The sequence below is a fragment of the Chaetodon auriga genome, chromosome 13, assembly GCF_051107435.1.
Source record: "Chaetodon auriga isolate fChaAug3 chromosome 13, fChaAug3.hap1, whole genome shotgun sequence".
Lineage (NCBI taxonomy): Eukaryota > Metazoa > Chordata > Actinopteri > Chaetodontiformes > Chaetodontidae > Chaetodon > Chaetodon auriga.
Window position 1 is genome coordinate 13,046,034 of NC_135086.1, and position 17,615 is coordinate 13,063,648.

Below are 17,615 nucleotides of genomic sequence, written 5' to 3' on the forward strand. Positions count from 1 at the left end.
ATCTTTCCACTTCATTTCAAAGGTTCATATGCTGTACTTTTCAGTGCAAACCTGATTAGAGTTGACCACACTGACAAGAATGAGAGTGCCAGTACTTATATACATCAAGTTCTGTTTTCAAGGTTTCCAGTCTCACAAATGCTTACCTCATTTACTCAGCCAAAGCGGATATAGTTCACTACATGGAAAAGCATTACACACCCAAACTTATCCTTGCAATTATCTATATGAACACAGAATCTCAATCATTGGGCAAGGGTAGTGTTAAGTCAGTGAAGGATCTGTACCTGTGCATGAGCGACTATTGTTGCTGCTGACAATGTATCCAGAAGGACAAGAACAGGTCCCTCCATCGGGAGAAGCATGACAACGATGCTCACAGCTCAAAGAGGCACATTTCCAGATACCTGTACAATGCAGAAGCCAGATAAGTGAATGACAATACTTCAATAGCAGTTTCTGTGAAATTAGATGTCCTTATGTCTACTTCACACTAGTTGTGTTGGTACTAACTGCAGTTGCGCCCAGCAGTGGTGTTAGTTTCATCCTCTCCCTCAGGACAGTGAGGTGTCCCATCACACAGATGATCCATGGGGATGCACAGGCCAGAGGATGGACAGGGCCATTCTCCTGGGTAACACTCCCGCAACACATTATCTGCACAGCAGGCAAAACAAATGCATCATCTTTGTCTGTGCAGGCTTACACATAGAAAAGGGAAAACAAAATCAGAAAACCGGACAGCAAAGAGTTTTCCATGTGTTAGACAGTTAGGAATTAAAATATATTCAGTGTGTATTAAGGACCAGCAGCCTTATCTCCCTCCACAGGAATGTGGGGCTGATCTTAAATTGTAAGTAGGACTTTATTGTCAGGGAAATTACTGTCACTTTAAATCGATGCAGGGGAGTGGAGCTTTGAGGGGGTCACATGGGGGCTCAGAGGGCTTCTGCAGCCCATCCTCTAAAAACACACACTCTTCACAGCCGTGTGGAGGAATTCTAAAGACCTTTGGGGGGGCTGCGCGATCTTGTGCCACAAAGAGGCATTTGAATAACACACTTAAAGAAGCACAGGCATAGCGTCTTGCTAGCCCAAACCAACCATGGAGACTGGAGATGAATCAGGTTCACACAGAGAGCCTGAGTTGTTACACTTTCTGGTGTTTCTTAACCAGCCAAATGCATTATGTTTCTGGTCACAGCAGTGAAACTTAACCACATTCATGACATCTCATTCACAATTATTGTATCCATACCGCAGCCTTTTTCATCTGCATTGTCCTCACAGTCATCCTCTCCATCACAAAGCCAGACTTGGTGGATACAGCGACCGCTGGGGCAGGTGAAGTAGTTCCCTCTACATGTTGGATATGCTACAGGTTAAGTGGAGAAGATCAAGAAGAGAAAACATTAGAGACTAATATACAAATTCATCTGTCTGGGGGAAGATAAGTCATAAGACTGACATCAGGGTTTGATAAAAAAGAGGAGAGGGTAGAAAGACAGAGGCTACATACTGCAGTTTTGCTCATCACTTCGGTCTCCACAGTCATCGTCATGGTCACAGACGTAGCGTTGAGGAACACACACCCCATTATGACATGGGAACAGGCCTGTATTGCAGTGCTGTGCTAAAGAAATCATAATAAAAAAGACAACAAAAGATCTATCTGGTGAAGATGTCATGGCACAGATTGTACTGCTTTTTTGGAAAGACTTCCTCTTGAACTGTCTTATTACTAATCTGGTTTCTTACTGCAGTTTGCCTCATCAGAGCCATCACGGCAGTCAAGTATGTGGTCACATCGCTGGGTCCGGTTGTAGCAGGCCCCATTAGCACACCTCATCTGTGTACACTCGGGGTAATCTGAAAGATTAAATCATCATCAAGGTGACGCTATCCATTCAAATTAGCCTGACAACTGTGCTCTTTTCAGCTTTTCAAATGCGGAAAGCTCGGCGAATGGGAAGGATAAGAGAGTAAAATTTTACGCCACCACCATAACAACAGCAGTCACCACAGCATTCTTTATGCAATTGTGAGATTACCACAGCGTGTAGTGCTGTGAGTCTACCATGTCGGCACAATAATGGCATAGCAGCTGAACTTCAGCTTGACTAATCCACCAAGGAATCTGCAATCAACCTCTGACAACAAGAAGCATATTGTGGCCCTTTCTGTCAGTCAGCGAGCCTCTTAATCTTAACAAATTGATTAAAATGCCACAGGAGCCTGAGATTAAAAAAAAGGAACCACCCTGGAGAAGACTTACGGCAGTCTCTCTCATCAGACCCATCTGAGCAGTCCGCCAGACGGTCACATCGGTATTCTCCTGGGATGCAGGCCCCATTACTGCAGCTGAACTGGCCGCTGGTGCACGTTCTTCCAGCTGTGGACAGATTGGAGAGTAACTTAGCAGCACATTGAAAGGTCTTGCTCACATAGTTCTTAAATGAACTTAAAAATGAATCTACTTCTACCGTAGATACAGGTACTGAACAATCATCTTAACTTCCTCAGTCCCACAGACCCATTGGTGGTTCCGTTTTAAAAATCTTATTGTTCCAACCCACATACCTTCATCAGGAATACTCATTTAATGTTATGGTGCAGCAATAAAAATGACATCCTGGATTTGAATAATTCAATTCCAATAAGTGTAATATAGAGTGGCTACAATGAAGCAGTGGGCCAAGCAGATATTAAATATATATGTGATGGAAAATATAAACTACTCATTTGACAACTGAAATAAAGATTTGGTAAATTTTCCAAGAAGCTTTTATATAAAGAATTGCTAATAATGTAACAATGTACTTACGGCAGTGCTGCCTCTCATCTGAGCCATCCTCGCAGTCCTCCTCATCATCACACACCCACACATCAGGGATACATTCGCCATCACTCAAACACTGGAAATGACTGTCATCACATGTTACCTGAGCTGTGGGAACACACACAGAGCATTTAATTATTTACAAGAGTTCACTGTAATCCAATGGAGGAAAGTTACTAAGTATGTTTACTCAAGTACAGTACGTTAAACATGCTGGATGCACTGTTGTACTTTTACTTATGATATTTTAATAAGATTGTAGCTGATAAAACTTCATTTTGTTAAGAAACATTTTAATTATCCATTTCTTCCACATCTAAATATTCCACTACAGTATGACAGAATTAGAAACTCACGGCAGTCATGTTCATCAGAGTCATCCACACAGTCTGATGTGCCGTCACAGTGCCAGTCACCAGGTATACATCGGCCTGTCCCACAGCGGAACTGCCCCAACTCACATCCTATACATAATAAAAATGGTAAATAATTTAGAGTTAATTTCAAGCTTATTTTTACATGTTGTTCCAGTTGCTGTTTTCAATCATTGTTTTTTACATTGATATATTTATCACTAAGTCCATAACTTGTCACCCGTCCATGCTGGGTCCTTGAGGAAAGTAGAAAAAAAGCTATAAAAATATGGTCAGAAAAAAAAGAGAAATTATATATTCTCAAATATATCTAGTAAAACATGGCATATGGGGGTACTGATGCCTTCCACTGATGAAACATGTTGTTAACAGCACTGACAAGCCTTGGAGACAAGCGTGCCAGCCATCCCCCCGACAGTTACACAACTTTCACACCGAGCCTCCTTTTGATGTTCTCACTGAGTGGCATCTGTAGAGATAAGGTACCACCACTCTACCTTCCCAGACGATTTCCAGGAGAGATTGATTCAGGCTGCATAGTTCAGTGGCAGAACACTCCATCAGACCCGTCCAAATAGGAATGTGCAATTCTGATTGTCTCTCTGACAGCCTGATATATGGTGTGTGCTGTTCTTGTCCGGTCTGAAATGTAATTGGAATAAATAGTGGTACTGGGTGGTACCGCAACGATTTCAACCCAAATTCTCTGTGAGAAGAGCTGTGAGGTGGTGATTGGTGGTGCAAGCTTGGGGTTGGTGGTCTATCTCTGTCCTGTCTTATCGAGCATTTTGAAAACTTTCCTCCTTCTCGCTTCCTACACTTGCAAAATATTGGAGTTATTTATCTAAAAGCAAATGCTGCAGAAGCCTATAGCTCTACAATTCCACTATAATGGCTTGAAGTTACTAGCTACCAGGAATTACAGAGACAAGCTGAGGAAAAAAATATGCTAACATATGGATTTATCAGTGAGAGAGATTGTAATTGTATTTAGAGTGAGAGGTTTATCAACTCCTTTAAGTAATACTCTGTTTTAAAGACAGATTTCTTTCAGTCGTTGGGTCACTACCTGTGCTACTGCACTAAAATGCTTGCATATGCTCCAATCAAGATTTCTTGTATCACCTCAATTAGCCAACAAACCACCAAACTGCTTTACAACCAATTTAACTCCTTCAGCAGCTATCCAGGATGCAAACCGTTTTTTCCTGCTCAATTTACTAATGATAAAACTGCCCACAATCTACTCAAAGAGAGCCTTTGTCACAAAGCAGTGATACCGAAGGTTTCACCTACAGCATGACAGCACGGGCAAGTGTTGCATAAAGTACATGAACGCTAAAAGAGGCACTGTATTTAAAATAAATGGAATATTTCCCTTAACAATCAATACATTTAAGTGTTGAATGTCCAGACAACACTACTGTCTGTACAGGACCACAAAGTTACAATAACAGAGAAAATAAAGGTCTCATTAAAATAAGTAATATGTAACAATAAAATGAAACAGCAAACATTTGCAGAATAGGTGAAATAATGCTGTCAACATCTGCTTTGGAAAAGATCAAGATGTGTATAGAAGCCACACATCCAGACCAAAGCTGACAATTTAAAACCACATATGCCAAGGAGAAACCAAGCTGCTGGAGACTTTCAAATGCAGCCTGTGTTTCCTGACCCTATTACTTCTGGGAAAGGTGACAGATACACTGAAGCTGAACCTTTCAGCGGCACTATCTTGTGTGAGGGTTCTTCTTACATTCGGAAAAGAACGTCTTCTTTGTAACTCTTCCTTAATCCACAGATTTCTATGTCTTCATCCATGTCAGTCAATACTAGAAAAGGTAAAAATCTGCTTTTAAGAATGTTGAATCTGAGTCTGATGATCCATGTTTTTGTATTCATTTTTTGGTTGAGTGTTTTTATGTAGTTTAATGTTCCTGTCCCTTCTTTCTAGCCTTGTCTTTTCTAATTAGCAACTTAAACCCACAGCAGGAGAGAGCACCGCACCATCCATGCAGGAAGATAAGGGCGCCCTACTATTATCCAACAAAGAAGAGCAGTAGTGGAATATTCATTAGAATGAAGCTCCCCAAATGCCTTAAACCCCACTGTGAAACTACAATGGCACAAAAGAGGTGCCAGCAGGGATGCAAACTCATAACTGAAGGTGTCACCCTAAAAAAGCCACTTTGGAGATGGACAGCAGAAAGTAGAGTACAGCAAAGCTTACTTCCTGTGATAAACTAAAGTAAAAGTGGAAACGAAGCTTTCCTCTCATGACCACCCATCAAGAAAACACCTGTCCACCACCGCTGAAACACCTCCCTCCTGTCACATGGGGTGACTGAAAGATGTCTTCAAGCTTTCACCAATACCATCTTGTTTTGGCCCTGCCCTCTGCACTCACTTAATGTGTGCGGAGAATAGTGGAGAAAACGGCTGCTGGCAGCATGAAACGCTGGACCCGTCCATGCTGTCAGAGCGAAGTGCTGCTGCCTATTTCATATGGAAATCAATGCAGCAGAATGCAGTCAATTGCCAAACAAGTGACTTTGGCTCTTACTGCTACACACAAAACAGTGAAAAACCAAGGGGCTTTGGCAGTGACATGGGAGCAAAAGGGAGGAACAAATGGAGTGAGCAATAAAGCCTTGGTCTGGTTAGAATTGAGGAATACTCAACATGATTTTTGGTACGTGCCTTAACAATCACATGAGTGAAAAGAGCCATAAATTAAGTTGTCACAACGCAATGAGCAACTGGACAACTTATTCTTCCTCTGTACAGTGAGCCTCAGCTCAGTTTATTGGAAGCTAAACTCCATCCTTAGCGTCTGTAACCTAGACTGAGGGAGCTGCAGGAAAAGAAAGGATTTCCTCTCCATTTGTGCCAACTGTGTTCCTGTTTCTAACGCAGTGCTACTGTTGCACAAGGATTTAGGCTCCTACACCGGAAAAAAGCCGACGTGAGGCTGATGCGTGGGGTTTAACGTGCACGTGCTGGCCATGTTTGTGTGTCTTGAAAAGTTTGAGCATAACAGAAGACATTTTAACAATGCCATTACAGACTCACACTAAAGATAGCTTTGATCAAATAAAGAGAGTTTAACCCCACACCTGAACAAAATGCTACCAGACATGTCTGTTCATAATAATAAATACTTATTTGTAACACCATTTCAGTTCTTATTGTGCACTTAAGAGGTTATTGAGCTCTCATCGGCAATGATTAATGGGGAAAACAACTCAATTTATTGCCAAAACATGCCTGGAACAGCAAAAATGGCAGAGGATAGTTAACAAACCAGCACCATGAAATCCCCTCAGACTGTCACATTAGCTATTAATGTCAGTGTAAGCACTCTGCAGCAGTATCAAGCCCGAGGGCTGGATAATGTGTTACAGAAGGTCAAAGAAGACACAATTGTCTAACTAAGGGATTTTTGTGGAGGATCAGGTAGAGATTAGAGAAAGTACCATGTCCCCTCATAGTAAAATTGCATAAATAAAGCATGGCTTATCTTTCCGAGAACATGATTAAGTGACACATCTTTCAGTCTCATTCACACAACAACAGACAGCATTCGGGGAGCACTTGTTACTTGATATAAAATGAAATAGTTATTGAAGATTCAGGTTAAAGGTAAATGACTGAATTTAATTTAAGCAGTCTACATCACTGCCTGGTAATCACAACAAATCCAAGCCAATGATCAACATGACCATGCTGACAGTCTATTCACAGTCTGTGGTTTTAGTCAAGTCATCATTTTGTACACCTCAGTTGTGATCAGCAAATCTCAGCCACAAGTCCTGAGACTACTGCAATTCAAAGGAAATGCCAAGTGAATTTTCTAAATGCTTCAGCCTCAGTGTCAGCACTGTTATATCGTCTTTTTGGCATGGACAATCCACCTTTTCTGTTACTGTGTGTCTGTTATCCAGTGAGGAAATCGGTCCAGGATGTTTCATAATAATAAATAAGAAAGCTGTAGCCATGACCATACTCTTAGCACAGTTTTTTCTTAACTCCAAACTGCCCCTGAGGTAGAAATGGTTCCATTCTGCAGCAGCTGCAGTGTAATTAGTTGCTTGATTCACACTAAGGAGCTTACATACTAAGGGTTGAGCAAAAAGAAAGCAGATTACAATTTGAGAAGTAGGATCTAGCTGGGCTACAAACACAGGAGACAAACACAAGACTGTCACGTATAAAGAGCAGTATCTGAGCATTTTGTCTGCCCGGGTCTTACATTAGAAAACTTAGTTCTTCCCAGAGCTGGGATCAGGATTGAGTGGGTGGTTTGCGGTGTAAAATCTGCTCCACTGAATGAGATTTGTACCAGCGGCTCTCAGTCCTCACAGATTGTCTGTAAGTCACATGCTCTTTTCTGTTACCTAGCAACAGTAAAGCTCAGGCAAAAGTTCCTCAAGAGAACTTCCAATCTGTCTGAGGAAGGCTTTGTGCTCAACCGTTAAAGTAATGCTACGTGGTACAACATTCAACTCCAGAGCCAAATCACTTTACCTAGAAGCCACATCAAACCTACAGGAGGTGGCTTTTTGAATCATCAAGGATATTTCCATGTGTTTAGCTGATTTGTCCTCATCAAAACCTGAACTGTTACCCAATGGATGGATTATAGATTTGTCTGCGCTAAAGAAAAACACAGAAGCATCTAAATTCAGCAGTAATTCAACTTCAGCTCCCCTGCGCAGTTTTGTTTTGATTAGCAACAAGTGCACTTGGTGAATCACTTGCAGCACAACTCTGCAGGTCCTCAATGAATCATTCAACTGACAGCTTGTGTTGAAAAAAAAAAATAGAGTACAGGAGGAGAAAAAAATGGCACTTCTTACCTTCAGAGTGGCACCATCTCACACAGCATATGAAGACGAGAAAGAGCTGAAGTAGCAGTGCTCTCCACATTCTGGCTGGTCCGTCCAGCTCCGCTGTGCTGATAGAGGAGCTGTAGGGACTGGGGCTGGGATGCTGTTGCTTTCTTCTGTCTGTCTTTCTTGGCCCGCTAGTTGATGAAAAGGGGCGTGCACAAAGGCCAGGACAGCCGCTCCCCCCAAGCCAGCCTCGGCCCTCTGGATAAATCCCTCGGGCCCTGGAATCTGCATAATACCATGCAGGTCCGACTTGTCCTGAGTGCCAGTGATTTCTCACTCACAGCGGGCTATCATCACTGTTTATTTGCCCCGCACTTGGGAAACAGGGCGGGGGTGCCAGCAGGCACTTGTGAGGAAAATAATGATGGAAGTAATAAAAGTACGAAAAGCTTTAAATTAGATTGTTCTTAAGGCCCAGACGACTGTGGTTCGAGCCCGACCAACGACCCTTGTTGCATGTTTTGCAGACACTTCCCCACTCCAAGCTTGACATAGCTACGACAATAGAATTGCAAGACACAGAAAGATAGTTTTGCATATAAAGTTTGAGACATTAATGCTAAAAATAGGTGGAAATGCCTTAAGTTGTAATAAATCAATTATCGAGCACAATGGGAACACTTATAGTCTCGTGGGACTATTCCTATCTCCCTATTGATTAAACAAGTGATTTATGGCCAAAACAATTACATCAATGAGACTGACAGATTTCCACACGAACAGTAACAAATAAAGTCATTAGACTATAAAAGCACCAAGATTTAAGCAACATCAGAAAAAAAAAAAAAAACTGCTTCTTTCCCCGTGATTTTTGAGACGGTCCATACCTTCACAGCGCCAGCGGCTGACCAGAAACCCAACAGCGCCATCATGCGGCGGAGCGGGCGAACCAGCAGATCACTGCCTCTAAATCAGAGGACGGCTCAAAGATGGTTGCCATAGGCGACCACGCAACTAAAACTTCCAGAGGCTCACTGCGAAAAGTGGAACCGAGCCTCGAGAAAAAAAAAAAAAAGTCTATGTGAACCCAAGAAGAAGCGCTTTAGCTAGCTATTACCCTTTCGTTATTTGGCTCATCATGGCAACTCCTCAGAGAAATGTAGAAAACTTCCTGAAGCTGGAGGGCAACGCGACGGAGGTATGTTACATTCAAATTTCAAATTATGGATGCCATCATTGAGAATCTGTTACTCTCAAACTTGCAAGTAGCTAGTTTAGCTTGCTTACCTGGTAGTTAGCCGTCTCCTGGTTATACTCTTCAAATTAAATGTCAAGTCATCTTAATTTACTTGCGCAACTCTCTCATTGTCTCATATTACACAGGAGTGATATTAAACGATTCTCTAAAATCGTTTAAATCTTTTTAAAGTCTTTAAATAAACCCGAAACTTGCTGAAAAAGGCAGCTGAATAAGTGCGAGCTAGTTATCGGTGAAACGGAACGAACGTTATTTTTAATTTAACCGCCGTTAACTGTCACGCGCACAGGAAGCCCTCAGTCAAACTCATTTATATTTTAAAGATTTTGCCCACATGCTGTCTATTATTATGTTAGCTCTGGTGTGGATTTATAGATGTTTTCATTTCTATGTTTGTTCACGTATGTCTAAGGTTACAGTGTTTATGTTCAGACGTTGAAATAATTAAGTAGCTAAATTGACTCCAGGGCTAACGTTTCTGGGGTGACTGGGGTAAATACTAAATTAACGACACCAGCTTCATTTCTAGGAACCACCAGAAAACACTTCAAGTTTATTTTTCAAGTGTTAAATGTCTCCTTCTGTTCATACCTTGATCATAATTTCTCCCACTAAAATATCACTTCCATAACTCTTAAATACTGATTTCACCTCAAACACCCAGTGCCAGTCAGGCCCTAGTCCAAACACAGCATGATGTTACAAAGAAGCAGCCAAATACATCTATCCATCATGTTTTAACACAGGGAATTTTCCCTTGTTCCCAGCATATGGACAGTATTCAGAAGTCACTGGAGAAACTTCGAAGCCTTTCCGTGGAGGACACAACAGAGATGCTGCGGTCAAGGATAGATGAACAGTCAAGTCTGATCTGCATACTGAAACAGAGAGCAGATGAGTTGCTTCTTCGATGTCAAGCCGTGCAAAAAATCAATACAGAGGTGGAGAGCCGAGCAACAGACTGCCAGAGAGAACTGGACGGCGAAAGAAAGAAAGCAGAGCTATTAGAGAGGAGATTTATGGATTTAGCTGCCAACAACCAATCAATTATTGCTTTTATGGATGAGTACAAAAGTCAGAACGCTCAGTTAAAGCTGGAAAACAAAGAGCTGCAGTCAGAAAATGAAGCACTTTTCTCCCAAAAATTACAAGATAAAGAAGTGTTGGTTGAAAAACTGATGCAAGAAATCAAACAGCTGACAGAGAAATACACAAATAAGGAAAATGAGTATCGGTAAGAAGAATCAATATCAGTTTTTAATAGTGCTGTAAGATCAACATATTGATCTGTTGACAGTAAATTAATCAACAGCTGTTTTGATAATCTCATTTTATAAGTAATGTACCTAGTAAAAATGGCAAACATTCACTGAATCCAGCTTTGACAATGTGACGATTTGCTGTATTTCACATTGTTATTCTAATAGCTTTGAGTTTTGGACTGTTGGTCACACAAAACAAGTAATTCAGAAACTTTGGGGACTTGCAAATTTTAATCTTTTATGGATGGAAGGATTAGTCCCTTCATAAAAAAGTGATTAATCAATGATGAAATAATCATTAGTGTCAGTCCTAGCTTTTTAATAATTTACATTTTACATTAAAACTGATGATTTTGTTGTTTTATTTCATATCTGTGTTTAAGGGAGAAAATAGCTGGATGCCAGTCAAAACTCATGGAACAAGCAACTCAGCATCAAGCCAGAGAGGCATCGCTACTTGATCAAATACTTAAGGCTCAGAAACAGCAAAGAGATGCTGAAAAGATGTTCAAAGGTGAGTAGACAACGTTTTATCATTCTCTGATGCGCTAGAAAATACAAACACTTGTAAACTTGTGGCCGTCTTTCCACAAACAGACCTTAAGCTGAAGCTACAAAAGGCTGAAGAAGAGCATGCTTTGAGGGAAATCAACATGAGAGGAGGCATAACAAGCCTCACCAAAGAGAAGGACAAATTATTGTCTCTGTCTGTGGAAAGAGGGAAAGTAATACAGGTGAGTATTTGCTCTCTTCACTAAAATCACAGCTCTGCACAGGTGAACCAGTCAATTCATGTGCACACAAACTGGTCTTAAATACAGGAGAAACAGAAAGAAATCCAACAGCTGGAAATAAAGTGTAAAGAAGAGAAAAAAGCAAGGGTCGAAGCACAGGACAGGTAAATTGTGCACCAACACACTACAGCTTTAAGAAAATTCTTAGTAGCATAACAAGTCTTACCCCTGTATATATATTTGTCCCTGACCCTGTCTCAGGTTTGAACGGGAAGCAGAAGCTGTTAATGCAGATGTAAAAGTGAAGTCTCTCCAGTCTGCTCTTGACGAAGCCACAACAAAACATCGAACGTTCAAAAAGGTGTGTTGTAATTGATAATGGCCCACATATGCTGTGATACTCAACACATTTTCTTGTCATTATTTTACAGGATTTTGAAGCCTTCAAGGAACACAGCGCCAACCTCTTGACAAAAGAAAAAGAGCTAAATGAGAAACTTCGCCACATGATGGGCTAAACCTAAGTATTGTGTAAGTGTTTTCATGCCAAAGTTTTCATTAAGATGTAATTTTCACCAAGAATCTTTGCTCACTGACAGTGCTAACAATAACAACAAGCCGTGACAAAATGTATATATCACAATTTTTTATTTCATCTTCACCTTTCCAGAGAAATTGAACCACAACACAACATACTTAGCATGACATGTTAGAAGTTCCTCATATAGAAATTATACTGTACAAATGTTTATCTCACACAGCTCACAATCAAATCACTTAAGAATGCTCCTCTGCCAGTTTCTCAGCCTTTTGGACTACTTCTTCAATGGGACCCACCATGTAGAAAGCTTGCTCTGGCAGGGGGTCATATTCACCTTAAAGAGAGAAAAGACTTACAGTTAACACCAAATGTCCATTCCGTTATCCCATTTAGAAATGTTTAAACCTTGGCGCAGCACTCTACCTGCAAGAATGCTCTGGAAGCCTTTGATTGTTTCCTTAAGAGGCACCAGCTTTCCCAAGTGGCCAGTGAAGACTTCTGCTACCTGGAAGGGCTGCGACAAGAAACGCTGGATCTTACGAGCGCGAGCTACAGTCAGCTTATCTTCCTCAGACAATTCATCCATACCCAGGATAGCAATGATGTCCTGCAATGATTTGTAGTCCTAAAAAGACAGACACAGTTTTATTTTAGTTATTGGATTGCAGATATTTTTGACAGCCTTTAAAAATTTGTTAGCATCCAATACGCGGCTTGCCTGAAGAATCTTCTGCACACCACGAGCAACATCGTAGTGTTCAGACCCAACAATGTTGGGGTCCATGATACGGGAGGTGGAATCCAGAGGGTCCACAGCAGGGTAGATGCCAAGCTCAGCAATAGCACGGGACAACACAGTTGTTGCATCCAAGTGAGCAAAAGTTGTGGCAGGAGCAGGGTCAGTTAAGTCATCAGCAGGCACGTAGATGGCCTGAAACAAAATGAAGCATTGTCATATGAATAAGCAGGAAAAAAGAGAGAGTGCTGACATGTGATTTGCATGTTGTGTCATCTCACTTGAACTGAGGTGATGGACCCCTTCTTGGTGGTGGTAATTCTCTCCTGCATTGTTCCCATATCAGTGGCCAAGGTAGGCTGGTAACCCACAGCAGAGGGGATACGACCCAGCAGGGCAGACACCTGAACAACAATGACACAAATATTCAAGACAACATATACATAAAGTGATATATTGTTGATAGCATCCGCCAATGATGGAAAATCTGTTTGGCACTGTGTACCTCTGATCCAGCCTGGGTGAACCTAAAGATGTTGTCAATAAAGAGAAGTACATCCTGTCCCTCCTGATCGCGGAAGTATTCAGCAACAGTCAGACCGGTAAGAGCAACTCTGGCACGGGCACCTGGAGGCTCGTTCATTTGGCCGTACACCAGCGCTACCTGGGAACATGAATATAAGAATCACCATGGAGTTTACAATGAGTTCACACTCAGCAGATCGCGATGAATCCATCAACTGATCAGCGACATGTTACATGCTGTGCTGAGGTGTCCAAGTCAGGTGTCAAGCTAAATGGTGTTATTACAAATAAATGTAACTCACCTTTGAGGTGGTGTCCTTCAGGTTAATGACACCAGACTCAATCATTTCATGGTACAAGTCATTTCCCTCACGGGTTCGCTCTCCCACTCCAGCAAACACAGAGTAACCACCGTGAGCCTTGGCCACGTTGTTGATCAGCTCCATGATCAGCACAGTCTTCCCGACACCAGCGCCACCAAACAGACCTGAAGGGATTCAACGTGCACAATAATCGCTCATTATGCCAGTATAAAATGGTGAGGGGGAAAAAAATCTGTGGTGTCAAATAATCCACTAACCGATCTTTCCACCCTTTGCGTAGGGAGCCAGCAGGTCTACCACTTTGATGCCAGTGACCAGGATCTCCTGCTCCACACTCATGTCTGTGAACTCGGGGGCTTCAGCGTGAATAGGAGCAGTTCTGCAAGATAATGTGTTATTTTGAATCATGAGGTTCAAAGAATGAGAATGAATTGTCAACAAATCCTATGAAAAGACCCAGACCATCTAAATGAATCTTATCTTAAATACACTGATTCCAACAAATGCATTCTTTACTGCTAAAAACTCCTATAAAGGGAAGCTACATTCACATTTTTGTAGATTCATGTCCTTAGTAGGAAGAAACAGGCTTGCAGCTACTGAGAGGAACTTAACTCACTGCTGATTTTGGTCTTTTCATCAATTTGCTGACAACAATGAAAATATAGACTAACTCCAACACCATGATCAACACTTACTGTTTGGTGGTAATTGGACCCCTCTCATCAATGGGTTCTCCAATGACATTCATGATCCTGCCCAAGGTCTCAGGGCCCACGGGGATCCTGATGGGTGCTCCGGTGTCCAGGACCTTCTGACCACGGACCAGGCCCTCTGTGCCATCCATGGCAATCGTCCTGACTGTGTTCTCACCTGAAGAAACACACAAAGAGACCCAGTTTGAAGTTCATAGCCAACATCCAAACACTGACGTGGCAAGCGATGTCTCAGCCCGCATCGATTCGGCACACTCACCCAGATGCTGTGCCACCTCGAGCACCAGCCTGCTCTCACGGCCAGCCACCTCCAGTGCATTGAGAATAGGAGGGAGGCCTTCATCGAACTGGACATCCACCACAGCACCAATCACAGCTACGATGCGGCCATTGGCCAGGGCTGCCTGAGCAGCTGGGGCAGCGTAACCCCTGCCTGCAAGGACAATGACAGGAAAAGGACATTGACATGAATGACATTATATAAGGAGTGACTTTACATATGACAGCAGCAACTAAATTTGAGACATCAAAACATCTAACAGAATAAACAAGGACTAGCGTTCGCATGTGATATGTCTATAATTAACCAAAAAGTAGAATACATTTCCACATTTTGGTGGTTAAAGATAACAGTTTCCTATATTTTGATGCCACTGAACCTTAGTCTGAGAGGTTAAGTGTAAAATAACGACTTGCACTGAGTTGGTTGTAAAGGTCATTGATTGGAGACAGTGAACCAAGACATGAGTGGAGCTATACCACCTGAATCAAGTTACAATATGACTAAATAACTGCTTATCTCTTATTTTAGGTACTTAAATTTAATTAAAAACTCTCATGATCGTAGATGAATGAAGACATTTCATGGTAAACTGGAGGCCTGACCCTCTTAGCATGCTACATTAGCGTTAAAAAACAGCCAAAGGACAAATAATGCAGACAAGCCAGCTAGTGTTTGACAAGTGGATCCACTCACTCGAAGAAAGAGCCGCATGTCTCCCGCTGACCGTCTTCAGAGAGCTGATCCCAGGCTTAAAAGCCTGCAGAGCCCCGCTGCAGCACCGTCCCACTGCACCCAACATGGTGAAGATGGCTGAAGGTGAAGGCACACACAGCTATGGACGATCCTGCACGGCACAACCCAAGAGCCTGTCTGAGCATGCGTGGACTGTCCCCTCTGTGACCGAAGGGGGGCAGCACCACCCAACACACCCAGGGCACCCGTCCAGCGGAGTTCGTCTGATTTCTGGTTCAGCTTTTGCTGCCACCCTCATGCTGCATGATGAAACTGCATTGGTGTTCATGTATTTCATGATACTGTACATTTACATTGTTATTAATGCGGTAAGTAAAACCACCATAATATCAATCAAAAAAAAAGGGCAGTTTAGGGGGCTGCTGTTGCAGGCCATACACTGTACATACACCTGTACTCTCCCCTTCTGTTAGAGAGGACCAGAGCACAGAGTACTTCTTGTGTTTTATAATCCATCCTGTTGGAGTATTTGCACTATTGTCACACAACTGCTACATGGCATATTTTCCCCATAGTTTTATGAACAGATTTCATATGAATTGTATTGTAATGTTGAAAAACTGCACATAGCTGGATTCAAAAAGTGTAAAGTATACCCAAAAAGTAAAAAGTAGGTTATCTTTCATGTTGTCATTCAGCAAGAAGAGAACATTTCTATGTGTCTGCATAGTGTGTATTTCACATTTCTTTAAGATTTGGCCTATTCACAGTGGTGGATGAAATTAAAGAAACCCTTTCATTTTGTTTTTTTTGTGTTTGTTTGTTTGTTGTAACATTTTTTAAAACACTTCATTCTCTACAGCAGTCACTATTTAATATTTCCCATTACTGTTTCTTTAACCTAAATTTCTGTAATCCTTGTGTCTTGCAGCTGAACCTAACAATTGAAAAACACCACAATTAATAACTCACATGGGGAAAAGAAGAAAGTACAGCAAAATTACACTTTGTCATTCATTTAGTATAATTGTACTGCATATCATTCTGATTTAGTTGGTCTGTATGTGAGTTATTTCCCCACCTCATTTGGCCTGTAATACCACAGTCACAGTTATTGTCTCTTCAGCACAGTGGTGTTTTATCACAGGTCTAAAATGTTTGATGCAATAGTTCTAATCTTCTGTAATCACTAGTAGTCACAAACATAATGGGGAATCTAAACAGAAGTATTCAGTCTCTGATGGACACGCATGAAAGACAGCCTGCCTGACTTCATCATTTTCACAACCCACAAATGTTGCAGCAGCATATAGGAACACTATGACCGGCTGTCATTCATCGTAGGGTAAAGTGACGGGGTAGATTTTGCCAAGCCGTTATTCAATGCAACATTCCTTTGTGTCAGAAAGTCTCCTCTGATTGCTTCTTGCCTGGGGCTTTGCAATACAAAGCCTCCTAACCTCCAACACAGCGGGCAAAAAAAAACCCCACCACAAATCCTCAGCCAGTCTGTACAGGACCAGCCCCATCTTTAAACCACACCAGGAGGAGTAAGGTCACCTCCTACAGTCAATGGTCAGATGGCCATCTTTCAGGGTCTTGAAGGCTGAGTCGCCACCTACAGCTTGCACTTGTTTATCTCGTGAATGATATATTACATGTCACTCGCCTACTGGTTACAACTCCCTTTTTCATAAAGGCATTATTAAAAGAGACAAATCACACTAGACACCAGAAGGTATTCTTAGGCATTGTTAGAGGTTACTGTGGCCCTCATACTAACTGCTCTCTTTAGACTTATTTCTAATTTAAAAAGGGAACTTTATGTGCATTGCTCATTCAACTCTCTGGGTGGTATTCCAGAGATATTGTAGCGTTTTTATCGTTTTGCTAACTGTCGTAAAGTTAGCCCAGACTGGTCCAGCTGAGGTTTCTGTTGAGAATACTGTGCTCATCCACTGTTTCTTCACTAAAACAGAATAGGACCCCTCTTCCCCTTTTCTAGCTTCTTTACATGACTGCTTGCTTTCTTTTCTAATTGATTGAGAATATTTCTGACATTTTAACTGTTTATCCTCAGGCAAGGCTGTTATGGTCATTCCAGAGTCCAGGGCACAGACCAAAGGTGACCAGGCCTTTGCCATTAGGACTCTAAACTTATCACTTATTAAGTCCTACCTGTGGAATTTATACTGGCATCAATACCGCTTGTCACATCACCTTTTAAAAATGCTTTTAACCCTATTTTATTGTTGCAATTTTGTCGAAGTGCTATCTTATTTAGATGTAACCTTGTTGTAGTTTGTATCTGCATTTTCTGCAAGCTTTACTCACTCAGTTAACAGATTTGTTTTGCAAAGGAGATACGCTGGACTCTACGCCAAATTTTTAGATCAAAAATTTAGGTTCTGTAACTTTTCTATAAAGACAAGACTAACATACAATAACAGTACACAATTGCTATAATTATGTGGTATTTAAGAATGAGTTACC

The 17,615-nt window shown here is 41.7% G+C and overlaps 3 protein-coding genes across 3 annotated transcripts in view; 1 reads left to right on the top strand and 2 right to left on the bottom strand.

The window, feature by feature from the left end:
* lrp2a (low density lipoprotein receptor-related protein 2a) overlaps positions 1-8,350 on the bottom strand; it is a 44,474-nt gene extending 36,124 nt beyond the window's left edge. Inside the window, 10 exon segments of the mRNA XM_076747009.1 lie at positions 288-407; positions 514-657; positions 1,259-1,375; positions 1,520-1,633; positions 1,759-1,869; positions 2,276-2,392; positions 2,825-2,947; positions 3,196-3,303; positions 8,076-8,289; positions 8,291-8,350. Coding sequence (XP_076603124.1) covers positions 288-407; positions 514-657; positions 1,259-1,375; positions 1,520-1,633; positions 1,759-1,869; positions 2,276-2,392; positions 2,825-2,947; positions 3,196-3,303; positions 8,076-8,289; positions 8,291-8,350 — 1,228 coding nt within the window.
* Positions 8,351-9,118: 768 nt separating this feature from the next.
* Positions 9,119-11,846, top strand: LOC143330504 (coiled-coil domain-containing protein 89). The gene is made up of 7 exons (XM_076747146.1): positions 9,119-9,249; positions 10,077-10,543; positions 10,955-11,085; positions 11,169-11,305; positions 11,393-11,469; positions 11,567-11,666; positions 11,737-11,846. Exons 1-7 carry the CDS (start codon positions 9,190-9,192, stop codon positions 11,821-11,823), a joined length of 1,059 nt encoding a protein of 352 aa, XP_076603261.1. The 5' UTR covers positions 9,119-9,189; the 3' UTR covers positions 11,824-11,846.
* A 90-nt stretch (positions 11,847-11,936) lies between these two features.
* LOC143330503 (ATP synthase F(1) complex catalytic subunit beta, mitochondrial-like) lies at positions 11,937-15,297 on the bottom strand. Its single transcript, XM_076747144.1, has 10 exons — positions 15,123-15,297; positions 14,406-14,579; positions 14,129-14,303; positions 13,688-13,809; positions 13,410-13,594; positions 13,088-13,246; positions 12,864-12,986; positions 12,565-12,777; positions 12,270-12,471; positions 11,937-12,180 (listed from the first exon to the last, which is right to left on the bottom strand). Exons 1-10 carry the CDS (start codon positions 15,226-15,228, stop codon positions 12,083-12,085), a joined length of 1,557 nt encoding a protein of 518 aa, XP_076603259.1. The 5' UTR covers positions 15,229-15,297; the 3' UTR covers positions 11,937-12,082.
* Between the last annotated feature and the right edge of the window lie 2,318 nt (positions 15,298-17,615).